This window comes from Macrotis lagotis, chromosome 1 (genome assembly GCF_037893015.1).
Source record: "Macrotis lagotis isolate mMagLag1 chromosome 1, bilby.v1.9.chrom.fasta, whole genome shotgun sequence".
Taxonomy (NCBI): domain Eukaryota; kingdom Metazoa; phylum Chordata; class Mammalia; order Peramelemorphia; family Peramelidae; genus Macrotis; species Macrotis lagotis.
In genome coordinates this window covers 613,237,647-613,261,214 of record NC_133658.1, presented here as the reverse complement: position 1 = coordinate 613,261,214, position 23,568 = coordinate 613,237,647, and the positions used below count along the sequence as shown (strand labels likewise).

The 23,568-nt window shown below is 35.8% G+C and overlaps 1 protein-coding gene across 3 annotated transcripts in view; it reads right to left on the bottom strand.

Annotated features, from left to right (window-relative positions):
* Positions 1–23,568, bottom strand: part of CCDC93 (CCC complex scaffolding subunit CCDC93) — a 116,940-nt gene that overhangs the window by 83,334 nt on the left and 10,038 nt on the right. For all 3 annotated transcript variants that reach the window (XM_074215012.1, XM_074215013.1, XM_074215014.1), the window contains exons 4-6: positions 21,953–22,064; positions 18,314–18,412; positions 16,818–16,874 (exon numbers count right to left, since the gene is read on the bottom strand). In XM_074215012.1, coding sequence (XP_074071113.1) covers positions 16,818–16,874; positions 18,314–18,412; positions 21,953–22,064 — 268 coding nt within the window. The remainder of the gene's footprint in view (positions 1–16,817; positions 16,875–18,313; positions 18,413–21,952; positions 22,065–23,568) is intronic.

The following is a 23,568-nucleotide window of genomic DNA, read 5'->3' as shown; positions in this document are numbered from 1 at the left end:
GTTTGCCCTTCTCTGTGTCACCAGAACTACTTCTGTCAGGTTTAAAACCTCCATGAGTTTGGAGTTTTATGTTACCAAAATTAGATTTGATTAAATAACTATATAATATGATCTATATGCCTACATACATGGATAATATGAAAAATACAATTGTACTACTAGGTTACTTGAAAATGACAACTCTAAAGAAGAGCCAAAATGTCAGAGTAGGGAAAACATTCAGTTGAGCTCCCCTTCCAAATGACTTTAATAATACCCAAAATCAAATTGCAGGGTGGCAAAGCCAACAAAAGATCAAAGTGAGACACTCTTCCAGTCCAAAGCAATGTAGGAGGTGGTCAGAAAGAGAGAGATTTTTGACACGGGGTAGAGGCTGCCCTGAAGTCTATAATGCTGAATCACCCATGGTAGGACCAGGAAGTGACAACAGAAGTAGCAATGGTTTCATGAGCTCCTAACCCAGAAATGATAAGGGGACCTGGCAACTAATCAAAGAAGAGATTACAGGGGTCCCCTGTGCTAATCCTGGACCCAGAACCAGAGGCTATTTGGCAGTTCCAGTGCCTTTACACACTTCTACACTATAGTTCAAAAATCTTGGTCAAGAGGGAATAGAAGCCCTGAGGGGCAATATCAATTTTGGTCACAAGAAATCAGGGGCCCTGAGGAACAATATCAATTCTATTCCTCCCAAGGTATTAGGGGCTCTTACTGAGTAAGTACCAAAGAATAGAAGAACAAGACAGCATCATGACCAAGCTCCTCTCCAGATCACATTACCTTAGAAGCACTAAAAACTGCCAGACCCCTAAAATGAACTCTGAAAATAGCACTGAGAAAAACCTGAAGCATGAGGGGTGGAGCCAAGATGGCAGCATTTCCCAGAACTTTCCCCTGCCAAAGAAACAACAAATGAGGACTCTAGCCAAAATGTAGAGGGGCAGAACCCACAGAAAGACTGAGTGATGCATTTTCCCAGTCCAAGATAACTCAGAAGTTCCTTGGGAAAGGCATGTTTTACCAGGACTGGGGGTTGGGAAAAAAGCCAGGGCCATAGGCGCGACTCAGCCCAGGCCAGCCCAGAGATCACCCACAACAGCTTGAAGGGGCAGGGAGAGAACTCTGCTCCACTAGAATGAGTGTGGAGTGAGGAGCACCGGCCACAAAATCTGCAATGAGAATCGGGAGAAAGCAGCCTGCACCCCCAGAGAAGGTAAGGGAAGTCTGCAGAGATTTCTCTGCTCTCCCTGGGATAGGACTCTGCTGCTAGCCTACACTCAGATCCAGGCTTGCAGTTTGGGCTTCCATACTAAGTAAGATAGCAGGATCCTTCCGTATAACCCCAGGGCAGAGGGAAATTGGGGGGGGGGGGGGCATCTACATATCAAAGCACAGACAAAAGAGCATAAGACCTCGGAGGAATAAAGGTCACAGTGGGGTGTCGCCCCCAAAAATCCCAAAGCCTTGGAAGTGCTGTCTTGGGCTGAGGAAATGAGTAAACAACAGAAAAAGAAGAATCTGACCATAGAGAATTACTTTAGTCCCATGGAAGATCAAAACACATACTCAGATGATGACAAAATCGAAGCTTCCATATCCAAAACCTCCAAGAGAAATAGAAAATGGGCTGAAGACTATGGATGAGCTCAAAAAAGAGTTGGAAGAAAAATTGGGAGGAGAAATGAAAACGATGCAGAAAAAATCATGAAAACCAAATCAAAAGCTTGGTGAAAGATATACAAAAAAAATACTGAAGAAAATAATATGTTACAAACTAGTTTAGGCCTAATGGAAAGAGCAAAACAATGCCTTAAGAATGCCTTAAAAAGCAGAATTGGTCAGCTGGGAAAGGAGATCAAAAGGTTCTCTAAAGAAAATAACTCCTTCAAATAAATGCAGAATGGAACTAAAAGAAGCTGATGATTTTGCAAGAAATCAGGAAGAAATAAAACTCTTCCAAAAAAAAAGCCAAAAATTAGAAGAAAATGTGAAATATCTCATTGGAAAAACAACCGACCTTGAAAACAGATCCAGAAGAAATAATTTAAAAATTATTGGGCTATCTGAAAGCCATGACTAGGAGAAGAGCCTAGACTTAATTTTTCAAGAAATGATACAGCAAAATTGCCCTGAGAGCCTAGAAGCAGAGGGTAAAATAGAAATCGAGAGAATTCACCTGTCACCCCCTGAAAGAGATCCCAAAAGAAAAACTTCCAGGAATATTATAGCCAAATTCCAAAATTCCCAAATCAAAGAGAATATTCTAAAAGCGGCCAGAAACAGGCAATTCCACTACCAAGGCTCCACAGTCAGGATTACACAGGATCTGGCAGCATCTACATTAAGGGCTGATAGGGATTGGAATATGAATTCCAGAAGGCAAAAGATCTTGGTTTACAACCGAGAATCAACTACCCAGCAAAACTGAACATCCTCATACAGGGGAAAAGATGGACTTTCAAACTTTCCTGCTGAAACAACCAGAGCTGAACAGAAAGCTTGATCTCCAAGTACAGGACTCTGGTGAACCACAGAGGGAGTGGAAGAGAAAGACTAGCTATGAAGAACTTAATGATATTGAACTATTTGTATTCCTGCATGGGAAGAAGATATTGATAACTCATATGAACTTTCTCATTTATAAGAGCTGTTAGAAGTGATAATGATAGATTTAGAGAATATAGTTAAATGAAAATAAAGTTATTTATTCCTTTATCATTCATCCAATAAATATCTATTTTTATGTTATGTAATTTTTTCCAATTACATGCAACATGCAAAGATAGTTTTCAACATTCATCTTTTTGTAAGTTTTTGAGCTCCACATTTTTCAATCACCCTCCCTTCTCTGCCCCCTCCCCACTGCAGCAAGTAATCTGATATAGGAAGGAGCGGAATATAATAGTATAATATAGTAAAAAGATGAAGTCAACGGTGATAAAGGAAAGTATTGGGAGGAAGGAAAAGGAGATGAAGAAGAAGCTAAGGAATTTCATATTAGAGGCAAAAAAAAGCTTTTTCAATAGAGTGGAAAGGGGGAAGGCAAGGGGGTAATGAGTGAGCCTTCATTCTCATCAGAAATGGCTCAGAGAGGAAATGACATACACACTTAATAGGGTGAGGAAATCTGTCTTGCCCTAGAGAAAAATAAGAAAGGGATGGGATAAGGGGGAATGGGGGGAGGGAAGGGAATAGGTGATAGAAGAGAGGGAAGATCGAGGGAGAGGGTACTTAGATTAAACACACTTTTGGACAGGGCCAGGATGAAAGGAGAGAGAAAATAGAATAAATAAGAGTGGGGAGAAATAGAGTAGAGGTACAGCTAGTAATAGCAAATGTGGGAAAAATACTGAAATAACTTCTCTGGTAGACTTATGATAAAGAAAACAACTCACCCCAGAGACGGAACCATTGAAATCTGAACACAGACTGAAGTACAATTTTTTTTTTCTCTCTCTCTATTCTTGAGGTTTTTCATCTTCTTTTTTTTGGGGGGGGGTTATGTTTACTCTCATGTTTACTCTTATAACACATTCAATTTACATCAATGTATGGATGGCATGGAAATAGCTTTATGTGTCAGGGTGGGGGGAGGGAAAGGGGGGGAAATTGCACAATTCAGAGCCTTGCAAAAAATGATAGGTACATATTACTTTTGTACATAACTGAAAATAAATAAAAGGTTAAAATGTTAAAAAAAAAACCTGAAGCATGAGACAGTGCCCCTTCCTCCCCTTAATCCCACAGCAGGAACAGAACTCAACTTTAACATAAAGCTCACAGTCAAGAAATAGGCTGAAAAAGAATGGAGAGGAGAAGAGGAATACCCTTGGAGAAGGGGGGAAGAATGAGGAAAATTAACTCACATTAAAAATGCTCAAAATAACTTTTACAGAAGGGACAGGATAAAGAAAGAGAAAGATAAATAGAAGAAAATAGGATGAAGGGAAATTTAGTTAGTAATCGTAATTGTTAATGTTAAAGAAAATAAACTCACCCATAAAATGGAAGCTGATAGTAAAATGGATTTAAAACCAGAATGGAACAATATGTTGTTTATAAGAAATAAATTTGAATGGAGAGATACATATACTCAGAGTTAAAATAAGAGACTAGAAAAAAAGCTATTATATTTCAGCTGAAGTTTAAAAAAAAAAAAGACAGGAATAACCAATCATGATCTCAGACAAAGCAAAAGCTGGCTGCCACTCCTCAGCCTTCAGTGGAGATAGCTGCTCCCTTGGTGCACACAAATAAAACAGGAGATGCACTGCATTGGTTCACCAAAGGAGACTCCATTCTTTCAGGAGTAACTGTTCCCAAACCTCATCCAGAGCAGGTTGGGCTTTCTGGGCTTAACACTGCATCTTATATGTTGGGGAATGGTTCCATCATTCTATACTGGCCTTTCCCCATGGGGTCCATGGCCCAGAGCTTGCCTGTCCACTTTAGCAGTCAGCTATATGGTCCATGTCTAGGAAAGCATCATTTTGAAGTAGAGATGTTGAACAGTCAAGACATACTGATAACAGGGCAACATTTCCAGCATAGAAATTCTTAAAGAAAAAGTTAAATGAATTACAGGAAGAAATATACTCTAAAACCAGACTGGTGGCAGACTTCAACTTTCTACTCTTAGAAACAAATAAATCTACAGATAAAATAAATGAAAAATAAGCAAGGAGGTGAATGAAATCTTAGAAAAGACAGAACAGACCTCTAGAAAAAATTAAATCGAACAAGAAAGAAGTATGGCTTTTTCTCAGCTGAACATGACACCCTTACAAAAACTGACCATGTATTAAGACATAAAAACTGCACAATCAAATGCAAAAAACCAGAAATATTAAATGCATTCCTTTCAAACACTAATGCAATAAAATTACATTTAATAAAGAACTATAGAAGCATATGTTAGAAATTAATTGGCAATTAAATAATCTTGTACTAAAGAATGAGTGGGTCAAAGAACAAATCAAAGAAACAATCAAAATTTAATTTTAAAAAATGACAAAATTTGACCACTAGGACTTAGGGGAAAATTTATATCTATAAGCTCATAAATGAATAAAAGAAAGAAAGAACAGATCAATTAATTATGTGTGCAACTAGAAAAAAACTAGAAAAAGAACAAATTAAAAATCACTAGTTAAATACAAAAATGGAAATCCTGAAAATCAAAGGAGAGATTAATAAAACTGAAAGTTTAAAAAAAACATCAAAACCATTGTAACAGGGGGCAGCTAGGTGGCACAGTGGATAGAGCACCAGCCCTGGAATCAGGAGTACCTGAGTTCAAATCCAGCCTCAAACACTTAATAATTACCTAGCTGTGTGGCCTTGGGCAAGCCACTTAACCCCATTTGCCTTGCAAAAACTTTAACAAAAAATTTTAACAATAAATAAATCCAAGAGAGTTTTTAAATGGGAGTGAACCCAATAAAATAAATAAAACCACTGGTTAATTTAATTTAAAAAAAAAAAGAGGAAAACCAAATTACCAGTATCAGATAAGGGCAATGTACTACCAAAATGAAGATGAAATTAATGCAATTAACAGGAATTAGACTGCCAAATTATTTGACAATTATATCTAAGCTATACAGATAAATATTTACAAAAATCTTATCTGCCCAGATTAACAAAACAGGAAACAGAATTGTTAAATAACCCTATCTTAGAAAAATAAATTCAACAAGCCATCAGTGAGCTCCCTAAGAAAAAAATCCCTAGGACCAGATGGATTTAGAAGTGAATTTTACCAAATATTTAAGTAACTATTAATCCAATTCCAACAGTATGTAAAATATCTGGGGAAAAAAGGGAAAGAAGTCCTACCAAATTCCTTTTATAACAAAAATATAGTGCTGGTCAATAAACCTGAGAGAGCAAAAACAGAGAAAGAAAACTATAAACCAATTTCCTTAATGAATATCAATGCAAATTTTTTTTAATGAAATACTAGCAAGAAGACTTCAGCAAAATATTCAAAGATCATATACTATAATCAGATAGTATTTACACCAGGAAGGCAGGCCTGGTTCAATATTGGAAAAATTGTAAGTATAATTGATGATATCAATCACAAATAAGCAACAAAAGTCATGACTATTTCAATAGATGCAGAAAAAGATTTTGACAAAATACACCCATTCCTATAAGGGAAAAAAAACCCCCTAAACTAGACAACATAGGAATACATGAAATCTTCCTTAAAATAAGTTGCATTTATCTAAAAACCAAAAGTCATTACCTGAAATGGGGATAAGGTACAAACCTTCCCAAAAAGGTCAGATGTGAAGCAAGGATGACCACTACCACATTATTATTCAACATTGTATAAGAAATGCCAGCAATAAAGCAAGAGAAATAAGCAACATGAACAAAACTATCACTCATTGCAGATATGATTGTATACTTAAGAGAACCCTAGTTGAAACACTTGACAACTTTGGTAAAGTTACATGATTTAAAGTAAACCCACATAAATCTTCAGCATTTCTATGAATTTCCAAAAAAAACAAATAGAAAAATAAATTCCACATAAAATAACTGCAAGTATTGTAAAATAGTTGGTAGCTTACCTGTCAAGAGAAACTCAGAGACTATATATACATTATAAAGCACTTTTCATAAAAGACAAATCTAAACTGGAGAAAGATTTATTTTTACTGTATACATTAAGCCAATAGAATAGAAATGACAATTCCATCGATATTAACTTACTTATTCAATACCATTCAAACTCCCAAAGTTATTTCAAAGAGCTAGGAAAAATAATACTAAAATTCATCTGGAAGAACAGAAGATCAAGAATTAATTTTAAAAAGAATGTACAAGAAGGGGTTCTAAGTGTACCAGATTTCAAATTATATTACAAATACTTCATCAAAACAATCTGGTACTGGTTAAGAAATAGTGTTGGATAAGTACACTAGATTAGGTACACAATACGCAAGAGTAAATAATCATAATAATCTAATTTTTTATAAACCCAAAGATTCAAGTTCTGGGGATAAGAACTCAACATTTGACAAAAATTTCTGCGAAAACTAGAAAGCAGTTTGGCAGAAACTAGACATAGAAAAACATCGAATACCGTATACTTAAATAAGATCAAAACAGATAAGTGATTTAGAGATTAAGGGTAATATTATAAGAAAACTAGGTGAGCATGGAAAAATATCCTGTTAGATTTATGAATAAGGGAAGAGTTCATATAAGTAAAAGATAAAGAGGATCAAAGAAAGCAAAATAGATAATTTTTATTGGATGAAATTAAAAAGTTTTTATGGAAACAAAACTAATGCCACCAAAATTAGTAAAACAGGAAAATGGGGGGGGGGTGTTTACAACTTTCTCTGATAATGGCCTCTTTTCTCAAATATGTAGGAAAATGAGCCAAATTTATAAAAACAAGAGCCATTCCCTATTTGATAATTGGTTAAAGGATATGAATAGGCAATTTTCAGAAGGACAAATCAAAGCTATCAAGAGTCACATTAAAAAAAAAAGCTCTTAATCCCTATGGAATAGAGAAATGCAAATTAAAACAACTGAGATACCACCTCACATCTAGCAGATAGGTTAACAAGACAGAAAAGGAAAATTACAAACACTAGAAAGGAAAAATTGGGGTTCTAATACATAGTTGGGAGACTTGTGATGTAGTCTAAACATTCTGGAGAACAATTTGGAATTAATGCCCAAAGAGCTAGAAAAATGTGAATGCTCTTTGACCCAGAAAAAGACCCTTATGACACTTTTTTTTTTGGATGTTGGCAAAGAATTGGAAATTGAGTGGATGCCCATTAACTGTGGAACAGCTTAGCAAATAGTGGTACATGATTGTGATGAATACTATTGTGCGATAAGAAATTATAAGGGGGGATGGTTTCAGAAAAATCTGGGAAGCGCATATGAATTGAGGCAAAATAAAGTGAGGAGAATCAGGAGAACACTGCACACAGTAACAGCAATATCATAAGGATGATCAATTGTTAGTGACTACTCTGACCAAGACCATGATTCAAGACAATTCCAAGGACTAAGATGAAAAATGCTATCTACTTCCAAAGAGAGAACTGATGAACTCTGAATAGACTGAAGCATACTTTTTAAAACTTTAATGTTCTTGTTTTATTTTTTTTTTTGCTTTCTTTAGCAATGTGACTACTATGGAAATGTTTTGTATGACTTCACATGTACAATCCATATCACACTGTTGTCTTCTCAAGGAGAGGGGAAAGGTAGGAGGAAAGGAGAAAATGTGAAACTCAGAAATGTTTTAAATGATTGTTAAAAAAAAAAGTATATGTAATTGGGAAATATATGATGAAATATATAAAAATTTATTTAAAAAAAAAGAAAGTACATTACATTAGCCAATGTGCAAGGTTTAATTTCTGCTGGGTCCTAACCCTAGGTCATTTTTTTACAACTAAACTTAAACTGCCATCTTTTGAATTACTAATAATGTAGTCAAACACCCAAGAAAAGAAATTGGATTTTATTCTAAAGAAAGAGAGCCATTAAACCAATGACTCACTGATATAATCAGTGCTTTAAAAATAAAACAATATAAACACTTTCATCCTAAAAATACCACATATGGTAACAGTGCTGACCTTTCTATACAATGATGATGTTAGTAATCCATTCTCAGTAGGGTATGGGCTATGAGTTGTGCCATAAGACTGGGGAAGGAAGGCTGATTTACTCAGAACTATTTACATATTTGTTAACCTCATCCTCCTTGTGAGCAACCAAGAGCCCCACCTTATGATTAGATTAGAGGAGCACCATTTATTAGATATATGGTTGGTGTTAAAAACAAAATCTTAAAAGATGAAAGAGAAAGAGGATTGATGGCATGTATAATCTTATTAAACTCATAATCCTGGAACTCATGGGTGCTACTTTAGTCAACTGGAATTAGCAATTTCAGAGGATTGATCCAAAACAGGCCATTACATCACTTGAGGCAACAACATGACAAATTTCAACATCTGAACACAAAGAATCCACCACTGGGAACCAGATGTCAGGGGCTTCTTAGCCAAATGAAAAAAAAAATCCTTGAAAAGTTATCACCTTTTCAGAGCCAGTATTATTTCATGGACAGAAAAATAGACTGACAATAATGTTTATTGAATTAATGGATGAGTATAACCCTCGATTCCCTCACTTATAGAATCAATTCAATTCAATCAACATTTTTGAAGCCCCTACTATATGTAAGGAGCTATGTTTGGTGCTGGGAATATAAACACAAAGAATGAAAAACTGAAGCAACACTGTCTCCTACTATTTTGTACTCCAGCTAGGCTGGTTCTCTCTGTTTTTGCATAAGTTCATATACTTCCAAGATTTTCCTGAGACCATTCCCCTTTATAACTTCTTAATGCACAATAGTGTTTATCACAATCATGTACCACAATTTGTTAAGCCATTCCACAATTGATGGACCTTTTTAACCTTTATGCCTTTTTCAATGCTATTTCCTCAATCTAGAATATCCTACCCACACACTACCTTCACAATTCTTTTCTAGGACTTTCTAGGTCTTGCTGAAGGCAATAATTTTGACATGAAGAATTTTCCAGACATTTTTTTCATGTATTATTTTCTCCTCAGAATTTAAAACCTTTATTTTCTGTAATGCACAAACCACTACTTAATTCTAGGCAGTTTTCTATTATTCTCTAATTTTAGCTAATGAGTGAGTCCTGTCTCTCTATCAATTGTAGGGTCTTTGAAAACAAAGTTTGATGTTTTGGGGAAAAGGAGGTACTTTTAAAATGTTCCCCATAGTTCTTTCTGCTCATAGAATTCAATAAGCAGATGCTGATGTAGTAATAGGGTTATATAAATTTATATAAACTTTAAAAAGTCAAAAAGTCATAATAAGAATATAAAAATGTCCTACTTTATTCAAAAAGTGAATTTTTAAAGTTATGCATAGGTTTCCAAAAATTGAAACCTATTTTTCTCATTGACTTAACTTTTTTCCAAGATATTATGCTTCCATTTCTGATTATTCATGTAACAGTGTTTCTTAATATTTTGGCTTTAAGTTGCTCTGTCAGTTAAAAATTGAAAGAACACTAAGGGATGTTTAGTAGTTCAAGGGACTCCTTAGATAAAGGACAAAATTCCTTTCTGATGAGTAAATAAGCCTCTAATTCATAAGTTCCATGCCTGAATTTTATTAAACCTGGACTCACCCAAATCAACCTCATTTTAAGCTAAACTACTTAAAGTTCAAGATCTTAAAAGGGATAAAACAATAACTCTAGGGCGGCTAGGTGGCACAGTGGATAGAGCACCGGCCCTGGAGTCAGGAGTACCTGAGTTCAAATCTGGCCTGAGGCACTTAATAATTACCTAGCTGTGTGGCCTTGGGCAAGCCACTTAACCCCATTGCCTTGCAAAAAAAAAAATGTTAAAAAAAGAAAAAAAATAACTCTAATAACAGCAGAACAATTTTCAACCTATATACTACCTTTCACTAAAGAATCCCAAAAGATTTAATTGACAAATCTACTTGCCCCTCAAGAGGCAGTGAAATGATCCATTTCTATTTGGGATTTTACACTCAAATATTCTATTAAGTTGGACTTTTCATAATCTATCCAGACACTTGTTCATTTAAAAAAGTCAGTGTGAAAGTAGATGTTTTATTATCTGGCTCTATAGATCTCCCTGGCTCATTCTATTGCTGAATGAAAAGAACATTGTAATTCAAATATACATGCCTATCTACACCTATTAGTCACATGAATATTATCTATTTATATCCTGCTCCTAAAGTATCTGTATATGTATATATTAGTACATATATGTATATATTAGTACATAAATGTTTATATACACATATAAATATGGTTATATACATGTTATATGTACATGCATATATAATTTTTAATGGATAAAGCATGGATACTAAGTGACAAGTATAGAAATTTTCCTTTTTTAAAACTATAGCAGAAATTTATAATATTAAATATTTTTTTAAAAAAAGGTCCCACAAGGGGCAGCTACAATTTCTGCCATAGCAGAAAAGCTGCCCAGGGTGTTGGCATTCTAACCAGATGCCATCAAATCTTTTCCTTCCCACCCTTATTTACAGCTATTTATCCCCACTTATAAAAAATGCTAGCTATCCTTCACAATGCCACCTCCTCTATTTTTTTTTTGTTCTTGCTAGACAACGGAGTTAAGTGACTTGCCCAAGGTCCCACAGCTGGGTAACAAGTATCTGAGACTGAACTTGAACTCAGGTCCTCTTTATTCCAGGGTCAGTACTCTAACCACTGCACCACTAGCTTCCCCCACCTCCTCTGTTAAGACCATCCAAGCTCCTCAAGAACTAATAGATGTCTCTCTGAGTTCTGTACCCCTAATTAGTCTATGACACACAAAATATCACTGATTTATGTATATCCTATCTGGTGCTGCACAATTTTGTTAAGGCCAGTCATTTCATCCCCCAAATTTGAATACAAAACCATGGAAGGCTGGAACATTTTTCCTTTGCTGCTTTGGTGTCTAGCAAAATGATGAGACAGAACAGATACTAACTGACCAGCTTAAAAGACACTGATTCACAATTACTTAAAGATTTCTTTATAGTATTCTTGTAGGAATCTTCTCTTTCTCGAGTGGGTTGAAAGTTCTTTGAAGGTGAGAATCATCCTAGGGTTATAAATAACATCATCATTCCCTAATTGCTAAATAAATGAGTTTTCTAACCTTCAGAGTACCATTTCTCATGCACGTTCCAATTCAAAGGTTAAAAGGGGTAGAAGTGGGGGGAGGAGAGAGAGAGAGAGTCAGTTGGAAAGAAAGTCCAAAAAAATGAAATAATATCTAACATAAGAGATATCTCATTCTTTCTGAGAGATGACAGCTCAAGAAAAGTAGTCCAGTCTGACAGGCTGGATTAGCTAGCTGAGATTAGTAGAGAATAATTACAAAGGGAAGATCTTCAGCAATGAAGGGAAGCTGCCCTAAGATGACAGATTTTGTTTTATTATGCCCTTTGAAAACACCGCCTTCCAGCTTGTCTACTCCAATTATTATTATTATTATTCTGTGAAAAAAAACCCAAGAAAGGAAAATGTGTAGAAAATGAGAATATAGATGTGGCCTCACAGAGAAGAAATACAGGTTCGAAGAAGAGATTTTAGAGAGGTAAAAACAGTGAATATCTTCCTATAAAGATAAAATGGGGGGGGGCGCCAATCAATGTAGTTGCACAGGGAACTCTCTAAAAAGCTCCGATTTCACAAAGATATGTCACATTACCAGGAATGATGGCCCTTACAAAAGTTTAATAGTTTATATCATGAAAGGAATCTGAAGTACTGAGAAACTAAATGACTTGTGTTCAGTTACACAGCTATTAATGACCAGTCAGGAATTAAAGTCAAGACTCCTAACTTAAGTCCACTGCACTCTCACTATAAAATGCTAGATCAGAAATGTAACATATGTATTATGCATCTTGATTTTAAGAAGGTATGTGACAAAATATCTTATGACAGATAAAGATCATAGGGAAATGTGGTTTGGAAGATAGGAGAGTTAAATGGACACTAAGTAGTCAAACAACCATACCTAAAAGGATTGGTTAATGACTTGATGTCAGTCTTGAAGGGAAAATGGGAGATAGAAGTTCTAACAATACTCTATGGGGCTCTGCTTGATGCTTATCAAAAAGATTATTATATGCCATATAAATGAAGACATATGACATGTTTATCAAATCTACTAATGGCACAATACTGTGACAGCTAAAGACAAGCAAAGGGTCAATATTTAAAGGTGAAATTTAATACAGATAAATGTAAAATCAGAGGCTGTAATTTTAAAAATGAACTGTCTAAGTAAAGGATGGGGTTGAATTGGTTTTCCACAAACTGAATATGAATGGGAAAAAAATACAAATTTAGGTTGTATCAACAAAGGTATAAGTGAATGTGTGGTAACACAATTATCAAGAGGCACTGACAAACAAGAAAGGTGAACAGGACAGTTAAAGAATGAAAATTATTTCCTATGAATAATTAAACAAGCTAGAAATATTAAATGGTGGTTTCTTCAAAGTTTCACTCAGGATAATTATTTCTATCTGAACTCACAGCATACCCTAAAGCTTCACTAAGTCACTAAACGTAGTTATCATCAGGTTAATTATACAAAACTGTCTTTCATTATTATGAAAAATGACCTAATAATACTAATGATACTCTCTGTACCTAAAGCCCCTGAGTCTTCTAATCATATGCTAAGGCTAAATTTCCTGACAGAACCATTCTGAGTGTAGAAGAGATTATCTACAAACTCAGCCACTGATCAGTTAGTACCTCCAAACTTTAAAGCTGGATTAAAAAAGAAAGATTTTACTGATATATAAGGGGCCTTTTGTATATATAAAAAAGAACAATCCAATCTCAAATTCCATTGCTGCTCAAGAGTATCCTGCAATACTCACACTGAGCCTAGAGTTTCTCACATCAACAACAGCTAGCATGGGAACAATGATCAATGCTGGAAGGGATGTGAGAATCTGAGACGTTAATACATTGTTGGTGGAGCTGTGAACTCATACAACCTTTCTGGAGAGCAATTTGGAATTATGCCCAAAGGGCAACAAAAATGTGCATACCCTTTGATCCAACAATACTATTACTGGGTCTATACCCTGAAGAGATTATGAAAAAGGATAAAAGTATCACTTGTACAAAAATATTCATAGCAGCCCTGTTTGTGGTGGCAAAGAATTGAAAATTAAGTGAATGTCCTTCAACTGGGGAATGGCTTAACAAACTGTGGTATATGTACTTCACGGAACACTACTGTTCTATTAGAAACCAAGAGGGATGGGAATTCAGGGAAGCCTGGAGGGATTTGCATGAACTGATACTGAGAGAGATGAGCAGAAAAAGAAAAACATTGTATACCCTAATAGTACCATAGGGGTGATGAGAAATCTTGATGGACTTGCTCATTCCTTCAGTGCAATAATCAGGACTATCTGCAATGGAGAATACCATCTGGATCCAAAGAAAGAATTGTGGAGTTTGAACAAAGACCAAAGACTATACCTTCAAATCAGGGGGGGAAACCCATTATCTTATTATGTAATTTTACTATCTCATACTTTATTTTTCTTACTTAAGGATATGATTTCTCTTGTCATCACATGTCTCCCTCATCTTGAAAAATCCCTCACTTAATTTTTCCATCTTTGGTACCTCCCTATATCTTGCCTTCCTTTTGTAGCTTATTACTATTTGAAAAAGTTGTCTATAAGAGGTGCATTGACTTTCTTTTTTCTCTCTCTTTCTTCTTAATCTCCTAACTTCTAACCTTATTTCAATTTTTAGGGGAAAAAACCCATTATCATATTATGCAATTTTGCTATCTCTTATACTTTATTTTTTGTCCTGAAGGATATGATTTCTCTCTCATCACATTCAACTGAGATCAATGCATACCATGGAAACAATGTAAAGACTAACAGAATGCCTTCTGTGGGGGGTGGGCAGAGGGAAGCAAGAATGGGGGGAAAATTGTAAAACTCAAAATAAATAAAATCTTTATAAAAAAAAAAAAAGAAAAAAGAAAATACCCAAGGGAGCCCTGGAAGCTTTTGCCTTCACTTGGTTGTTTATCTGAGATGCTTTCACCTTTTAATTATGCAGTGAAAATGTCTACCACATAATTATTGATTTGGAAAAGCTTTGCTGCTAATATTAGGATATGAATGAGAGAGGCTTATCACTTCTCCAGTCCTTGGAATTGGCTCCTCAAACCAAGGTTTTTCAACTAAGTAGAAATTCTTTCAGGGCCTCTTTTCTGAGGAGAGTGAAAATTCAAAATAAGAATAATTATATTTCCTGTATTTTTTAAAATAAGAACAGGCTTAAGTAATACAACACAAACCCCTATAACTTTTACTTTCAGTAAGTTGAGAAATTGCATGGACAATTATATACTCAGCAAAGATGATCCAAAAGCCAAATAGGGTTCAAGAAGCGCTCAATGGAAAGAAGGAAAAAATGAACCAACAATTTTCCTCAGTCAACATTCAAAATAATTTTCAATAGTCTCTCCAGGCCTATACATGAATTTAAGCTTATACTAATAAATATTTTCAAAAATCACTCTCTAAAGTTATATGAACGAATAAATTTTATCCATTTTAAATTTCTTAATTAGGTAAAAAAGAACTTTTTTACTTTCCAGCAGATTTCGTTCAATGTCACATTAGCAAGCAGGTGGAATTTTTTTTTAAGTCACTTTTCAATAATGGAAAAATATTCATCTTTAGAAGGCCAACATGGAAGAACTGTTCTTCCTGACAGGTTACACTTTTACAGCCCTGCCTTTTGCCACCATGATGACAAGTGGTGGGGATATTTGATTATTCACTTCTCCAGAACTGCTAATTGGTTTGGGTAAGAATGTGTCAGACATTTGATAAAAGCTAGAGGTTTTTCCAAAAGGTCTGCCAAGAGAAAGAGGGAAAGAAAAGGGCATCAACAAAAAAGTCTAAATACACACACACACACACACACACACACACACACACACACACGGAGATGCCTTCATGTTATTGCTTTGTTCATATTTTAAATGAAACTAAAACTAAAATCTTTGAATGAAACTAAAAAACTTTAAAAACCAAAAAAAAGGTTATAACCTAAATGTACCAACTTACAAAAAATATCTGACCAGCATTCCCTCCTCCAAAGGAAAAGTGAAGATGTAAAGAATAACAATTTTCATTTTTTAGCATCTGCCTTTAATCCAGAGTTCAAGGAGGACTGATAGAAGCATACTACCCATGTCCTCCATATTGGGGATATACTTTTAACCATAGCTAAACCTTGATAGGAATGTAAAATGAGACATACTTTTGCTCTGAGAATCAACCATTTAGAGGGGCAGGATGGTGCAGCAGAAAAAGTTTGAGGCTTAGGAAGAACTGGGTTTGAATCCTATCTTCTACAGTTACATTTATGCAATTATAGACAACTCACTTATCTTTTTTTCCTTATCTGTAAAATTAAAAGATTGGACTAGATGCTCTAAGGTGCCTTCCAGCTTTCCAGTTCAAAATCTGTAAGTCTCATTTGGTAGACTGCCAAATCACATTATACAATCCCATAATATCTTTTGTTCAAAAGACCATTTCATTAGAATAATATATATTTTTAAATTTTATTTATTTAAGGCAATGGAATTATATGACTTGACCAAGGTCACACAGCTAGGAAATTATGATATATCTGAGGCCACATTTGAACTCAAGTCCTCCTGACTCCAGGGTCAGTGCTCTAGCCACTGTACCACCTAGCTGCCCCAGATTAATATTTTTTTTATGAAGGCAACTATATAGATGCAAGCAAGCAGATGATAAAAACTTAAAAAAATACAATATGAGAAGTTCACTCTTAATTGGCCATCAGCAAAAGAAGTATCCTATTCAATTAAAAAAAATGATAGTTTCTTCCCTAAAGCCAGAACTGAGATAAATCAAAAACAGTCAGCATATTTTTAATAGAAGCTTTGGTCTAAAATATAAGCCCTGTGATCCTTTCCAAAGCAAGAATTACCTTCACAATAACTGATGTTCCCTTTGGGAACCACCTCAATAAGAGAAAACACTGTAATATAATTTAAAGAAATATTTTTTCTTCATGCTAGAAAATATAAAAGATAATTTTTTTCTTTCTATATTATTAAAGAAATAAAGAGTGCTCTGAACGAAACATCACCTGAAAACCATGTTAGGAAGAACTTACAAATATATTGGTTACTGTCTTGATGGACTTTTCTTTCCTCTGCAAGAAGTCATCATCCTATAAGATAATTGACAGTTGAGTTAATAAACATATTAAATAATGATAAAAATTCAACTGATAAATTAACTTAGAAAATTGCCTTCCCAATTACTCCTTTGATAAAGGAAGTCTATTCTTCCCTAGCAATCCAAAGTGTCAACTCAGAGAAGTCGCCCAGGGAAGTCTATCTTTCCATGTGCAATCATCTAAAGCCTACCCCTACAACTCAGCAATATCCTCTAGTCTAAGGCATACGTTGTTCAGGTTTTGGGTGTCACAGTCCTCATGGTGAAAGCTGTGAATCCCTTCACAGAATTGTTTTTAAATGCATAAAATAAAGTAGAAAGCATAACAGAAAAAAATCTCAAATTCACAGACTCCCTAAATCTAGCCATACTTCATAGGTCAAGAACCTCTAGGATAAGATAAACTTGACATAATTGGGAGAGGTTTCACCTGTGGGGCTTGTGTAATGAGGCATATCTGTGGATACAGACTTGACCCCATCTCCTCACTCTACCTCCCTCCAAACATACCAACAGACATTAAAAAATGGGGCAAAGAAGAAAACCTCTGTCCTAACATCAGGGTTTGGTAACTCATTTTTTGCTGGTGCTGTTCTGTTAGCCCTCTTACCTCTAAATCTTGTCTACCTAAACTTATTTTTCTCCTCCCTTGCCTTAACTATTTTGTTTTGTCCACACAGACTTGGGTCTAATCTCATCTACTATAAGATACCAGTTCCTTAATCCTGAGCAAATCACTTAACCTCTTTGGGCCCAAGTTTCCTCATCTATAAAATAATGGTGCTTTTGGCTCAATGTTCTCAAAAGTGCTTTCTAGCTTTAAATTCTATGGTCCTAGATCTATTCCACCTGTCTCACCCCTCTTACTGACTTACCTGTACTTGAGACTGTCCTGCTTATTCCTCTGGAACACTTTAGATCCCCACTAGCATAGGGGTATTGACCCTTCCTAATGAACCCAGAGTGACAGCTATATTCTTTCTACAGTGAGAATGTTCAAAAGAGAGAGGTATAGCACTCCTCAGCTCCATGACCTTTTCTCCCATGAAAACAATCCTCCCCTCCCTTCCCCAGTTACAAGGCTTCAGGTAAGACCCAGTGCATCTTACAAAATGATCAGACAACCCTTGGTCTCCATGTCTACTAAATCCTCAATGCCTATCAAGTACAAAAAGACCCAGTTTGGGCACTGAAGATGGGATAGTCTGGGGAAAAGATACTGAACACTATATACTTATAACTTCTCTAACGTATATATAGTTTCTGTCTGAGATCCAAGTAGAGAGCTGAAGAGGACTCTGATAATTGTACTTTGAACAAGTTCACTAAATGTTACTGAGCATCTCCTTTCTTCCTTTTCTACCTGTTTCCCTGACTCCTTCAGGCGGCTAAAATTTCAACAAAAAAAGGGGGAGAAAAAAATTCACTGACCTCAGGGAGACTATAGATTTTCTGAAATTGAGATACGGAGTAGGAGCGGATGTAGTCACCCATTTCTTCTCTGGTTTCTATGGCACGTTTCACCAACCACTAATAAGGAAAAATAGGATCAGATGTGTTAAAATCTAATTGCAATAGTTAAAGTTAATTTTGCAAAATATTATAAATATATATATATGAAATAAACAATGCTATTTCCTATATTCTTGAAGCTGATCCTCAGTAACAGAACTTTGTTGACACAGTTACAATTAATTCACCATAACAAAGTTTTATTGTAGGAATTTGGGATCTGAATTCTAGTTCTAAGACTAGATTAGCGTGGACTACGGAGAAGTCATTTCATCCTATCTGTCTGGGTTTGAGATGGTTGTCTAGAGTCTTATTGGCAGGATCTATCAGAGACAGGACTTTAAAAATCTAAGTCTTTCTAATTCCAAGGCCTGTTTACATAATACAACATAATGCTGCCTCTCAGTCACATCACTATATAGCACAATAGACAAAAAGATTCAGGAACTTGTAAGATGAAAAGTAGGATGGAGAATATATGTAAGTTCTCTTTCACCACCCTCACAGAGTTTGTAGCACTCGTTTTCATTTGCTAATTCACTGAAAAAGATGCTGAGCGCCAGCTCTATTCTATCTCTTGTCTTTGGTCTGACAGGAAACAAGATTTCTAGCTGTGTACCTATCAAAACAACATTTCATTACAATAAAACAATTTGGACATTTCATGATATTCACTGAGAAGGGTTCCCTGATCTTGAATGTCTGTACAGAGATTTTCTGAGACAATGAAGAACTTAATTCTGTAAAATGGCATAAATACTAGACATAATATATATGTGCATTATGCATACATGTTCATACATACATACATATTTGGAAGGCACAGAAAGAACATTATTTCAAGAACCTGAGCACCTCTGTTCAAATTCCATCTCTGATGTATACTGCCTAAATGACTTTGAACATGTTTCCTCCCTGAACCTCAGATTCCCTCCCTTCACTAAAGCATTAAAAAGGATAGCTTGGAGTCCCTTCACATTAAGTCTATGAGACACTGAGACTCAAAATATGCACTTAATTTTCCTTGATTCTCCATCAAAAATCCAAGTAACAAACTTGGCTGCTATTTCCCTCAGAAAAATATTGCAATTTAATATCTTCACATTTGAGTGGTAAGAGAGAAAGCTAATCATGCACCAGTCTTTTCTGCCACTTTCCAAGGGGAAGAGCTGCAATTTGTATCTCTTTCTTTCCTAATCTTAAATACAGAGGTTACTGGTGAGGGTCACTCAAATATAAAAGATTTATGCTCAGTAGCACCTGCCACTGAGTACATAAAGAACTATGACCACCAGATCCCATTTTTTGGAGATCTGCTGGGATTCTCTGGAGTAAGTTCTTCTCTGCTCAAGAATATTACCCCCAGACCTCAAAGCCTAAGAAAAATGAAATTTTAGTACATCCTCAAAAAAAAAGGCTCAAAATTCCTACTCTAGTCCAGTTTCATGAAGTCTTGTGCAAAGGAAAGTGCACTGAAATAGAAGAAGATCCAAATTTTAGTCTCAGTTGAGAGACTTACTACTTGTGTGTCCCCAGGTAAATCAATTAACCTCTCTGAGCCTCAGCTTCCTCATCTACAAAAGTAAAAAAAAAAATGCTGCTTGCACTACATACCCACCTCATAGTTTTGCTGCCAAGATCACACAGGTAAAGCACAGTAGACATGTATGTATGAAGCACAGTTCTACATAAACATTAGCAATCAATATTACAATTGGACCATCTAACCACAGAATTTGAAGAGAACCCCTGAAGTCCTTTGAATAAATCTAGGCTCATGAGCAATATGAGAAGATATTATGAGGCTGGTAAGAAGTTCATTTGCATGCTACTTCCACCTCCACAAAAGAGCCAGAGGAAATCATTATATATTCTCTCATCAACACAAGTGTCAGTATTCAGTTTCCTCCAGGAAAATAAATGACCCTCTGTTTAATATCACATGTTAGAGATGAATTTTTAAAAAAGTATTTTCATGTGAATAGCCTTTTTAGTAAGCACTTCAGCTGGTTGTCAATATCCAGAAAAAAAGAAAAACGACCCAGGACAAGAAAAAGTGGCCTGAGGAATCAAGAGATTTTAAGTTACCTGAGGACAGGGACTGTTTTTGCCCTTTTTTATAGCCCTAGTGCTTAACTCAGTCAGACACTTCCTGTCCTTAGAAAATTCCCTGAAATTTTTTCCATGCAAGCTACAACTTCCCTTGTGCCAATACCTGTCCCTTTGTGTTCAAAATGAAGTCAATGTCCCCCAATATCAGGAAGCTCTCTTGGATTATAAGATACTTTGACTCCATCAGCCAAAAACTTAATACCTCTCCCTTGACTATTGGTAGGATAACAGATTCCTTGAAGGAAAAAGAGAAGGTCTGGCCTAAACCCTCTTCCTTAAATGGCTATCATAGTGCTTTTGTACTCTTGCAGCATTCAAAATTGGAACATTAGATTCCATCATCTCATCAATAAAAACCAACATGTACTAAACACCTTGATCTGGAACATTCAAAGAATGTGAAAAAATGAGCCCTTAAGAATTACTAGAATGTTTGCAGTAGCTTTTTAAAGTTAACATCAAGGACCATCACCATGATATCCTGAAACAAGACCTTTAAGTGCCCTTACCAGATCTTGAATCCCAGACCTTCAGCCTCTGACTCAGGAAACACAGTAGAGTTGTAGTTCTACCTCTGACACATAATGGTTGAGTGACCCTGGACAAGCCACATATATTCATGCTTTCAATATCTCTCTAAGACTACATATAACTCTGGAAATCATAGGTCCTGCTGACAACCCAACCCCCACAGATAGCATTCACAGGATCAACTTATGTAGGAAAGGCCAACCATCTCTACTATCACCCACAGGGCAAGAAAACCATCTGAGTTAAAAGAGCAGACACCCTGAGGAAAAGATGCAAGTTATCTACCAGATAAATTAAACCTCCCTCAGACCCAGATGGACCCTAATTACAAAAACCCTTGGAAAAGCAATGCCTCCAGGTCACTTGCCCTACTCCAAGCCTGGTTCCTTCTTCCATCATCCTAAGAAACAGGGATCTCTGTGGAGAAGTGGCCTGGCAACTACTTAAAACAGAAGTAGCTTTCAGTGGAAAATAAAGTTATTGCCACGAAAGTCCTTGGCATGGTCAAATAATTCAACATTATAAAAGAATATTGTTTTTATCTTTTGAAATAACATCAAAAAAATGCATAACCCTACCTGCCTTGTCTGCATCCTAAGGACCATGGGGGCCTTTTCATTTTACTTGGTGCTGAAACCTCCTATATGATGTGTTGTCTCCTCCTTCTAGAATCAGAACTCTTCAAAAACAGGGACACTCTTGCTTTTCTATTTGTATCTTCCATGTTCAGCACAGTTTCATACATGGTAAGTCCTTAAATGCTTTCTCATTTCATTCATTAATTCACTCACTCACACACACATTTATATATTACATGTAAAGCGCTAACCTGCATTGGCATAAGGAGTTTTAAGTCAAAGAAATCAAGGGTCCATTTCCTATCCCCCAAACCCTAATATACAGGAAGGTTCCTACTTGAACAACAGGAAATATATGAATGAAATCCAGCCCCTGGATCTGATGAGGCTCCAAGCGGTGTGGGCACTTCATCCTGGGCAGGACAGACACAATTTTCTCTGTCAGAGCACTGTTGAAAGAAAAAAGCCAAGAAAAGACTGAAGAAGCAAGAAATGGCCTTTGAAAAATCTCTGAAAAGAAAATTTCTGAATAATATCCACAGAGAATATTTTACAGCAAGATGTGTTGAGGTTAGTTATGGAAAGAATATATTGGCAGAGTTTGAGATAATGGGAACCAAAGGAAATCACTGGAATCTTCTACTTGTGAATATTTTCCAGATGAGTGACAGAAGAGAAATAAACACCATCTTCTATTTGAGAAAGATGTATCAGATGAATATAGATCTCTTTATGTACGCATATTTTTGCATGTTTTTTTTTAATGCCTTTCTTTCTCCAATAACCTAATGGCAGCCTTGTTTGAAAGAGATATTCTTTAGAAACAAAGGTTCTAGTTTCCAGTGCCTGGCCAACTTCAGTCTCTAACATCTGAACATGTGCTTCTATAATAATCTATGTAGGATAGGTTCTTTTTTTTGGTTAAAAAACACATTTCAGTTCAGTAAGAGAAAAGCTCCCTCTAGTGTCTGCAGATTTCTTATTTTAATAAAGATAACTATCTGGAATAATAGATCATTTATTCTGCAATATAAAATGAGAATTTTTTTTAAATTATAAGCAAAAAACAAAAAAACCAAGGGACTGGGACCTGCTAGCTAGTCTTTGTTCAGAGTCTTATGAGGAATAATGCATTTGCCTGGTTCTCTATGGTACCAAGAAAAACTATTTCAGACCTTCCCAAAGTTTGGTGCTTTTTTTATACTGTCTCTCTCTGAAATTTTATATTTTTCTTCTATAACTAATGTTCTCAGTATTTTATTAACAGTACCTTCAGGGATAGCAGGGATAGATGTGGTTCTAGGCTAGAAGGAAGAGACTGAAGAAATTCAGAGTTGGAAAGGACCTAGGAAAATCATCTTGTCTAATTAAGTAACCGGAACAAAAAGCCACTCTTGCAAGAACTGACAAGTAGATACCTTTGCTTGAAGATTTCAAATGAAGGAAACCAATTATCTCCAAAGGCAGTTCATTTTACTTGTAGAGAGCTCTAATTGTTAGGAATTTTTTTCTTAACCCAAGTCTAAATTTCCCCAATAGTTCCTAGTTCTTCACATTAGGACAAAGCAGAATAAGCTTAATCTGGTGTCCACGTGAGATTCTTTCAAATATTTGGATGCAGCTATTCCCTACCCTAACCATTTCATTTTACAAATTAGGAACATGGGGTCCAAAGAAATGATTTGCCTACAACCAAATGGCAAAGCCAAGATGAGAAACGAAGATCCCTGTCTTCAATCAGGTGAACACCAACCTCTGAGCATTACTGGGGGGAGTTTTATGTCTCCAAATACCAAAACTACCTACAAATTGTTTCAATCTTTTGCAAGATGAAAAGAGCAAAAGCCTGGTTGAAAGAGACATTGGACCCATAAAGAGGAAAGAGTTAGGAGGCAAGGAGAGAAGGGAGGGTTATTGTGGAAGGGAGAGTCCTCTTGGGATCGGTGGAAAATG